This window comes from Papaver somniferum, chromosome 8 (assembly GCF_003573695.1).
Source record: "Papaver somniferum cultivar HN1 chromosome 8, ASM357369v1, whole genome shotgun sequence".
In the NCBI taxonomy this organism is placed as follows: domain Eukaryota; kingdom Viridiplantae; phylum Streptophyta; class Magnoliopsida; order Ranunculales; family Papaveraceae; genus Papaver; species Papaver somniferum.
In genome coordinates, this window is record NC_039365.1 from 41,063,543 (window position 1) to 41,074,047 (window position 10,505).

Consider the following 10,505-nt stretch of genomic DNA (forward strand, 5'->3'; position numbering starts at 1 on the left):
GACTATCTCAAAATCAAGTACAAAAGCAGAGTATAGAGCTTTAGCAGATGCTACTTCAGAATTGGTGTGGGTAGAGTCGCTTTTGTCAGCAATACAATTTTTATCTCCTAAAACTCACATTTTTTAGTGTGATAACATGGGTGCAACGTACTTGACTGCAAATCCAATCATTCATAACAGGATGAAGCACATTGATATTTCTTTTCACTTTGTCGGGGAGCTAGTTGTTGCTAAATGCTTGGAGGTACGGTTTCTTTACTCAAGAACAAATTGCTAATATGCTTACAAAGGGCCTATCAAATAACAGATCCCATGATGTACGCATCAAGCTCAATGTCTCTGAACCTCCGTAGACCCTTCACTTGCGGGTGGTGGTGGTGGTGTGTTAGAGAGTGGTTGTTATCTGTCAGTTATTCTGAGTGTCAACTATTATTGTTGATACAGTTCTGTGTGTGTCAACTATTGTTATTGATGTAGTATGTCATGTATTCTTTGTGTCATATGTGATGTAAGTGCTTATGTCATTAAGCGTGCCACACAAGCATGTAGTAACCGACACCTGGTAGTTGGAGTGTATGGAAACGGTAACCAAACAGTTATCTGTAAATACAGGTTTATATACATGCATTTTGAGTCTTTGTCTGTAAGAAAGATTTGAGAAGAAGAATTAATGAAATCGAAACCTTGAGAGATTGTCCAACGACATCGATCATATCTTTGAACAAGTTCAATCCCAAAACTTGCTTCCAAAATAAATGCCAAGATTTAAATTTTACATACAAGCACATTGTTGTATTTCATAAACCAAAAGCAATAACAAGTGGAGTGTCTGATAGATGAGAATGACTTGCACTGAGAAAAATAGACCGTCCTAGATGACTTCTGTTCACTAGTTTCTGAGAAGTTTCCATCTACCACAGTTTGCGCGAGGATGCGTCTCTTGTAAGAAAGCACTCACCAGTCTCAACTGCCACTAGGACTCTATTAAACAGATCTCTTCTCATTATTCTCTAATTATTACAAGTGAAGATACCGAGTTCTTGAAGGCACAACAAAAGATCAAAAATTTAGTGAGAGTTTCATCTATCAAAGATAGCATATCTGAGAAAATTCTTCTTGATATTCTTAACCTTCATTCTCCCTCTCCTATTCCAACTGTTCGTTTGAAACTACAAACCTATTGGCATTCACTATATTTATTTACAATCTACTATTACGAATCATCGCCTGGATTTTCACTTTTGTATAAGCAGCTTGTTCGCACATACTCTATCCATTGTTGCGTCTACCTTGTTCTCTTCTTCATCTTCTATCTATTGTCTACCTTTGTTATTACCTTCACCATCGCATCTCTTTACATGTCCAAACCATTGTCTTGCATTTCTATTGTTCCACTTTTCTTCTTGTATTAAAACGTCTTTTAGTCACCATTTTGTACCCCTTACCAGTCATGTTACTAAACTTCTTAGGTCACTTGGCTGTTTGGTATAATTGTTTCAGTGATCAGTACAACACCGAATATTAATTATGTCATGGATCCTTCATAGGTATAGTCTTTTTTTACCATCCGAGTCTTCGTTTACTTTCTTCGTGGGTATTTCATAGCATTATGTAACTTTGCCAATGTGGTTTCCGTTCTTGAACCAAATGGGTACGGTTCGACATCCATAAAGAAGTGTAAACAACTCTTGCAGAAGAAAAAAGTTAGGAGGAATTTACTTGTATCTCTTCTAGTGATCTACTTGGGTGTTGTTTACGAAATTGTTTTTTTGACTGTCTGGCAAGCTTTTCTGTTGCATTATTGTTATGAACTATGATATGAACATCATAGTTAGGGTTTTGATCAATGCAGTAAATTTCTTGGTGGGGGTGTCGAATCTGTCGATAATCAGTGGACGGAAAGTCAATGCTTTGACTGTTTTATGTGGGAACAACGTTAAAAAGCCTTTTTTATATATCAGTCGGTGTTAAACCGTTATTGAGAAGGAAGCCCTAGAAAACAAAAAGAACAAAAAAGGTCGCTCAATTTCGCCCATAATTTTGTGAAGGTCTTTGTAGCTTGGCAAATTCAGTTTTCCAACCAATTTATCTCTATATCAATTTCACCCTTTTCTTCCCAGGTCTCTCCTTTTTTCTTGAATGGAGGAACCGACAGCATCATCAGAATGGATTACTTTTGAGCCTGATGGTGAGTATATGCTTGATTGTGTGTTATCGTCACCTCCAAAAACCACTCTAATCAGTACAAATATTAATAAGGATGTTGATAGTCATGATAATGATCCATTAGTTTTAGTTCTTTATCAACCAATGTCAGAACTTGACACTTACACTTTCTTATATTGCCACCCCGGAGAAAAACAATGGAGAACTCAATGTTTTTCGGAAGAAATTAGTGGGCACATGTGCGAAATTGAGTTCCTTCATTGTTTTAAGGGTAAGTTATATGCTTTGGGTATCAATGGGGATTGCCTTGAGATTGAAAAACAACATCAAGTTGGAGCAAGTGATAATTGTGTGTCCCTTTCTATGAAGTCGTTCGAGGTAATCGACCGCACTTATGATCCATTGCATGGAGCTGCAAGGGACAGTTGTAAGTGCCAAAGGTATTTTGTGGAAGGTCATGATGACCTGTTCATGATAGATGTGAATTTCCATGCTAGAGGATCTGAGACCTTAATAACCTCAATTTGTGTAACCAGGTTGGATTTCATTTTACTGGAGTGGAAGTTAGTGAATAGTCTAGGTGATGATGTTCTGTTTGTTGGTAGGAAAAACAGAATTTGTTGCTCAGCTGCCAGGTTGGGACTTGCAAGAGGATGTGTATATTACACCCTTCCTGTTCACCAACTCGATGAATTCTACCTTCCGATGGGATCCCAAATGTCTCTCGCAGATCTGGGGTTGTACAAGTTTGAAGTTGAAGATATTGGGGACTATGACATTTCTCCGTGTCTAAGGCTGCAGGAAGCAGTGTTCGTGCCTGATTGGATCATGATGCCTGATGGACAGAGAAGAAAGGAATGTAAGTTTGATATTAGCGGGGATGACCAAGATTACATCTTAAAGGTAGGAGAAAACAAAATTAGTGTAACTAGTTATACTGATTTAGAGAGTGAAAGCGCCAAACAGTTTGTAAGACTCAATGCGCTAGAATTAGAAGAAGAAACTCCTTGGGGTATTCTGAATGAGGACATGGTTATGTTGATTGCAAGCTATCTGCACTCGTTGGATTATGTTCATTTTTCGTTCAGTTTGTAAAGCCAATCGACAGATTATGCCTGTAGTAAAGCCTACTTTGAACTCTACCCAGATCTTAGAAACCACAAATTTATCCCCATGACTAATGTTCTCTAGCGGTAACAATTCCCCCGTCTACAACTTAGTAAACCCGGTGCATGATAACGAGAACTACCTCATGAACTTCTCAGAATTGTTATTAGGTGCCATAATACGGTATCAAAAAGGGGGTTGGCTACTAATTTCAAGAGATCATGAGTTATTCTTTTACAACCCCTTCACAAGAGAGGCCATCAAAGTTCCAGATTTTCCAGGGTATTATAACATGTCTAACATTTCTTTCTCCTCTATACCAACTCCGCCATCGAGGGAAATGTGTTTAGTGATGGCAATGAATTCTCTATGCACTGCATTAGAAGGGGGGAACATGATTGGAGCTCTTATGACTTTGATGAGGAAAAGTACTCGCCATTGCGTAACACTCCAATTTCATTTCATGGGAACTTATATTCTGTAGGTTATGATGGAGCTTTAGGCAATTTTAATTTAGCGAATGGTAATTTCGGTTGGGAAGTTCTTGAGAAACCCCATCAACAATTTAATGACTCATTTCCAAATTTCTTGGCGGAGTGCGGAGGAGATCTTTTGTTAGTGAAACTAGGAGGTCTCGAAACTGCGCTTGGATTGAACCCAATTGGTCAAAGTCTACTCCTCAAGAGCTTGATTGGTTCAAGCCTCCGTCACTGGCGTGAAATTAAGTTCTCTAACATTTCTGCTTCGTCTCGAACAGTTTAATTTCTGGAAAGTATTTGTAATTTCTTCAAATTGAGATACTGTGTAACGTCTCTCAAGGCTTTCCTTTTTAATTTCCTGTTTAACAATGCTATATAATCTAGTTTTGAGACTCATTCATTGCCATCATGCATGTTTGTGCTTGAGCTGCTAGTATCATCTTACTTAAGATAATTCTACTTTGTCTAGTGGTTATTGAAAGTTATTAAAGAGTCAAAAACTGAGATTTAAGTGTCTATCGCGCCAAAGCTGCTGGATGTAAAATCAAATATATTTGAGTTGACGGAATTTCAAATCAACAGTTTCAGAAGTAATGTGCCATGAATACCCTAGATAATACTATCCTAATTTCCCTTTTTTAGGGGAAATTTTTTTGATCTAGCAGAACCCAGGCCAGCCATTTGGCAATATACGACGTCACCAAACTTTTTAGTTAACGGAACTATGTTTCCGTATTTTGTTGCCGTATTTTAAAATTTTAAAAAGGAGTATTTTTAGGAAGAATAGAATATCTTGCAGTACGTTTGGGAGGTGTTAAATATTTGCCTAACTGCTATGTGTTTGCTTTGTTTAATTTGCTGCTAAATATTTGGTATCCGCACACGAGAAGAACTTTGCAAAAATGATGGTAGAACAGTTAGGGTACTGACCACTTTGAGAGCTGAGTTAGAATTTTGCTTTGTTTAACCTAGAACGGTAAGGGTACTGACAACTTTGGGAGGTGAGTTACGAAGAGATTTCTTGCTTTTACAGGACACAAACCCAGGGACAACCTTACATTTAGAAATAGAACTGTAAAATAGAGGTCAAAATTTAGATAGCATTATGTTTCATGAGTGCAGTAACATGGTTTTAACATATTGTGATTATGTACATGTATTGCTCAGATCTTTTTAGCACTTCTGTTGGAGCAACCTTGTACTGGTTGACAACCGCATCTCCAGAATATGAGCTACAGATTACTTGGTTAGTAACCTTGTAAGTTGCAGCCTTATCTAGCCGATTTCCTTATCCAGTCGCAGTATTATTGTGGTGAATCAAGCTTAATAGTGGACGGTTTTCAGTTGCTTGGGAGTTTTACGTTTGGCTTACAGTATTTCAATAAAATTTCATTCTGAAACTTAATGCAGACAACAGTTGTTAATTAGTAATAGTCTTCTTTATGCAATGTTGTCATCATCTTCTCGTACAATTTTCTTATTCATCTTAAAAAGAGTTTTGCTTAAGAATAAATATCATTCCTGCATTTTGGAAACAGTTATCAAAATTCCACACCAAAAACAATTAATAGGATAACGTCTTAACATTCGAAACAATAACCAATATACGAATTTATTTGTACTCCAGTACTTGGTACATGACTTGAGTATGTGTTTTCGTTGCTAACCCGATACTATTTAACTAGTCAAGAGAATCATCATTGCGGTTGCTACGTCGAAAACAACACTTATAACCACGGCAAGTGAGAGTTTACTATTCAGGGAAGTATCACTATCAACGACTAAAATAGCCGTAATTGCAATAGCTACACCGAGATCAATACATATAACCGCAATCAGAATAACCAGAGTGACTGAAGTTTTCTTGCTCCACGTATTGATGGTAGGTGGAGTAGAACTACTAGCATCGATGACAGTCATGAGACCCTTATTTCCAGAGAAATCAACTACAACAAATAACGAAAATGACGGGAGATTTCCCGAGAGATGATTATTTGAAAGCAATAGCCGTGTCAGGCTTCCCATTGAGGTGAGAAATTCTGGGACGTTACCTGAAATTTGTTGTTGGAGATATCTAGAACCTCTAATGCTCGTAATCCACCAAGGGTTTCAGGAATTGTTCCTTCAAAACAGTTTCTGCTAAGATCAAGTGAAATCTGCAAATTTGATGGCATCTTTGGAATCCTTGAGCTTAGACAGTTTTTTCCCAGTTGGAGTTCTATTAGAAACTCCAAGTTACTGATCGAATCAGGTATTGAACCATTGAGCTCATTATCTTGTAGATTAACGCTCACGAGTCCCCTTAAGTTTGAAATCCCTGATGGGATTGAACCAGAAAGAATATTCTGACTGATGTTTAACACTAACAAGTTCCGCAATTGTGAAATCCGGTTAGGAATTTCCCCGGATACTTGGTTGGATTGAAGTTTCATAACCTGAAGCTGACAACGGTTACCCAGCTCCTTTGGAAAGGTCTAACAATGCTAGTTCCACACAGTTTCCCAACTCCTTTGGAATTTCACCACTCAAGCTATTACTACCGAGCTCGAGATAAGTCAGTCGCTCAAGTTTCCCGATGCTTGCAGATGGAATGCTTCCATTAAGAGAACTGCTGCCTAATCTCAATCAAAGCAAAGATGAAGAAATGTTTTCTGGAATAGGCCCTACAAGTGAATTGGTGGTAGGATCAACATACTCCAACTTAGGAGGGGAAAGGAGATCAATGGGTATGGTTCCCACCAATTTATTGAAACTGAGATCCAAACCTAGCACGAACTGAGAAATTCCAGAAGGAATCATACCGTTAAAGCTATTCTGGTTTGCAGCAAGACGAGTCAGGGTTTTGATATTGGATAGGCTCTTAGGGATTTCACCACTTAAGTTATTAGAAGAAAGGAGTAGAGTATTTAATTTGGAGAGATCTCCAATTGAATTTGAAAGAACCCCAGAAATATTATTAACACTAAGATCAATCAAAGTTAGGTTCTGAAAATTAAAGAGCTCATCAGGAATAGGACCAACGAAATGATTCCTTGACAGCTGCAGTTTCTCTAAAACCTTGAAATTGCCAATCAAACCATCTAAATTTACAGTCAAATAATTCATGGATAAATCCAAAGATACCAAACTAGAAAACCCCGTAAAATTAGGCAAAACCCCAGATAATTTGTTCTGACTAAAGTTCAACTTCTTTAATCCATTAAGTTTCCCACAATCTGATATAAACACATCTGGGATTGAAGATAATGAGTTTCCTGAGACATCAAGACCCTCTAATCAATCAATTTGGCATAATTCAGCGAGAAAATCAGAACTAGAAAGACTTAAACTTGATAGAGAAATATGAGTTAGAGAGCTATTGACACCATCAGTACTGCAACCGACTCCCATCCATAAACAAGGATTTGGTTCTGTGGTACTTCTTATTATTAAATGAATTTGATAACTTAATCATGGTATCTCTTTGATTACTAGAAAGTTGAGAAAAAGCAACGGAGATGAAACTGAAAAAGAAGAACAACGAAAAATAAACAGAGGAAATACCCTGATGAACATAACTTTTGGTGCTCATTTTAGGAATCTAAAGCTGGTTTTGTGTTTTTGGTTCTTTACGAGGAGGAGTAGATATGTATGGCAGTTGGTAGATTTTTTTTCTTTATGGAGGGAAAGTAATTTAGACTTTAACGAAGACTTTCACTGACTAAAGCTAGCTATCATAGTGATTATACAGACCATATTATACGGCATAGGAGAAAACTGTGTTTATAGACATGAGTGAAGGCAAAAGTAGTCAGTCAGTCGTACAGTGTAGTGCACAGATTGAATTTGGAGATTGAGTCACGATTGAGCCACTCAATAAGCTTACGGGAAATTTGTGAAAGTGACAGTACGCATAAATAGAGCTAGGTGACTATGGTATTGCTCTTTACGATCTCAAAATATAAAATTAATAAGTTTGCTTTTTAATATAAAATTAAAATAAAAATAAACAATAACAACGAATAACTAACTAAACTCGTACAAAAATTTTTGGTTCGTAACCTATCAATCAAAAACTTATTAAATAATTCACGAAATTGGTCAATTAATCCAATAACGACAATTTTTAGGTGAAAAAGACATGTAAAATTTGATATTGTTTAAATGAACGAGAATGTAAAAAATTGTCAGGATGTAAACAGTTTGGTCCTACCCATTTTCAAATACTTTTTCTTATTTTTAATTCATATCAGGATGCATCCAGTTTCATCTCGCTATTTTTTAAGTTTAAGTCAGGATGAATCCAGTTTAATTCTTGCTATTTTTTTGGTGTCCATTTCGCCCATACTAATTTTTGCTCGTACATTAGAACCATGTTTTAAAAATATTTGGCCAAATGACCCATTTTCCGTTATTAATTTTATAAAATTAATAAAATATATTAATATAAAATTAAGAAATATATATGTATATATATATATATACATTATTAAAAAAAACAAGATTATGATCTCAAACTCTCAATTTACGGCATCCTAATGACAATCATGTTCTTCATTACGTATCATGATAAAAATAAAAATATGATAAACAGACTAGGCTGCAAGATATGTTAACCAAAAGATTAAATAGAAAATATAGGAACTTGGGATAATAGGGAAGAGCAAAATTACTTCCATTTCGCAGCTTTGCTGAAAAACGTGCATCATTTATCTACATTTTTGACGCATCAACGGCCGTGTATGTGTTGTCAATTTAGACCACGTATTGGACACTCCTGCCAGTGTCCTCGTTTTGAACACGGTATCCAAGTCAAGATCACCTGCTATATCATTTGCCATTGGGATTTGCTAAAACAAGTCGCAAGTAGCCCGATTGAAAATCTGGCTTGATTGATGTATATCCAAATTAATTGGGGCATACTAATAAGACAAAAGCTAGATCATTTTGAAGTAAAAGAAACCACCCCTTAACCCTGTATTTTCTAAATGGCTAATATACTCTTGTTTAATTATTCTGATTAGGTTAATTAATTGAATTTAGATTAAAACTTATGAGTAGATTAAAACTTATGAATTTAAGTTATGAAATTTTGTTTTTGATTGAACTCATGTGGGAAGATTTTTGATGAAAAAAATTGTTTTGAAAAAAGTTTTTGCAACGGAAATGAAAGCATACTACCCAAACACTTCTCCAAAGGGGATTGCAAAGCTGATGTATGAAATCATATTCAAAATTATAGAAGAAATCAACACTTTCAGTTCTGAAACCATGAAAAGTCGGCAAGGTCGACGAATGAAGAAGAGGTCGATTGTACTTTGGCCGGCAAGGTCGTCGAAAGAAGAAGATGCCGACTATACTTCAGTCGGCAAGGTCGTCGAATGAAGAAGATGCCGAATGAAGAAGATGCCGACTATACTTCACTAGTCAGCATCTTATTGATTTCTTACCTTGGTTAACTTATGGTCGGCAAGGTCGACAAAAAAATACCCCGCCGACAATAGGATTTTTGCAATACCGAGAAAGGTGTTACAAATACATGATTAGTCGGCAAGGTACTAAATTCATAACCTGCCGGCTAAACTATAGTCGGCAAGGTATGAGGATGAATACCTTGCCGACCCTGTAAATGCTAATTTCAGAGATGAAAAGTCGGCATGATATTCAACCTAGGAAGCTGCCGACTAATATTAGTCGGCAAGGTCGACAAAAATTACCATGCCGACTTTTAGCAAAAATGTTGAATTCATAAAGGATTTGAGATTGGGTATGATTTTGTACCCAATCTCAAATCGCGTAAGAATTTGTACTCGGTTTGAGATTGGGTTCAAAATCATACCCAATCTCAAATCCCGTAGCCAATTATTTTTTTTTTTGGTTTTGATTTGGATTTTTGATTTTTTTTTTAGTTTTGTTCTGATTTTCGATTTCATCACAGATGAACCTCATGGGGTGAATTGGTTTTGAAAATTTTCAAAACCAAGTTTCAGTCGGCATGGTTTTTTAGTATGGGCAACTTGTTCTTTTAACACCTTTTAGACACCCCTTAGCACACTAGTTTGGATAGGAATAAAATGGATATACCCCAATCTTGCCAGGATTGAAAAGCCAAAAATTTTGGACCAATTCTTTTTCTCAGAAATAAGATTCCTCGCTCCCTATTACATAAAGGCGGAATTTTAGATTTTACATATCCGATTAGATAGCGCCAACTTCAACTAAGAAGTTTACTGGGTCGTTTTCACCTGACTCAGCGTTTGGATTTGAGTCTACCCCTGATCCAGACCGGTTTTTCATGGTCTGGATCTTTATCTCGGATTGATTCTATGTTTATGTCCAAAAATCTGTTTACTCTATTATTACCAAAATTTGATAACATCTTTTGAAATTCACTCAAGAATTTTCTAATAGAGTATGCGGAGATAAATTTGAACATAATATGATATTTGTTAAAAATACCATTAGAATCATAAACCCTGTAATATTTCAAAAGATCACTTGCTTCATTAAAACAGTTGTGAGGTGTATGAAGCAATCCATTGTTAATAGAATTATTAACTGAAAAATCATTCCTTGTAAGGTTACAAGGTTTCCAAAATCGCATCCTAGGTAGCGATACATTGACAGTCTTAGATCTGAAAATGTACATATATATATTTTGATATGATATCCAAAATATATTTAAGATTCCAGATTTTTCAAGAACACAATAGCCATGGTTCATATAATAAAAAATTCTGAGAGGAATCTTATACATTTTCGAGATGCAACATG

At 36.1% G+C, this 10,505-nt stretch overlaps 2 protein-coding genes across 2 annotated transcripts; one reads left to right on the forward strand and one right to left on the reverse strand.

The window, feature by feature from the left end:
- The first annotated feature begins 3,346 nt into the window (after nt 1–3,346).
- Nucleotides 3,347–4,035, forward strand: LOC113305460. Its single transcript, XM_026554496.1, has 2 exons — nt 3,347–3,701; nt 3,758–4,035. The coding sequence occupies exons 1-2, from the start codon at nt 3,347–3,349 to the stop codon at nt 4,033–4,035; spliced, it is 633 nt and encodes a 210-aa protein (XP_026410281.1).
- Nucleotides 4,036–5,429: 1,394 nt separating this feature from the next.
- Nucleotides 5,430–8,572, reverse strand: LOC113305461 (probable LRR receptor-like serine/threonine-protein kinase At1g34110). The gene is made up of 6 exons (XM_026554497.1): nt 8,493–8,572; nt 7,137–7,255; nt 6,554–7,024; nt 6,208–6,367; nt 5,804–6,101; nt 5,430–5,678 (listed from the first exon to the last, which is right to left on the reverse strand). The coding sequence occupies exons 1-6, from the start codon at nt 8,570–8,572 to the stop codon at nt 5,430–5,432; spliced, it is 1,377 nt and encodes a 458-aa protein (XP_026410282.1).
- Nucleotides 8,573–10,505: the final 1,933 nt, after the last annotated feature.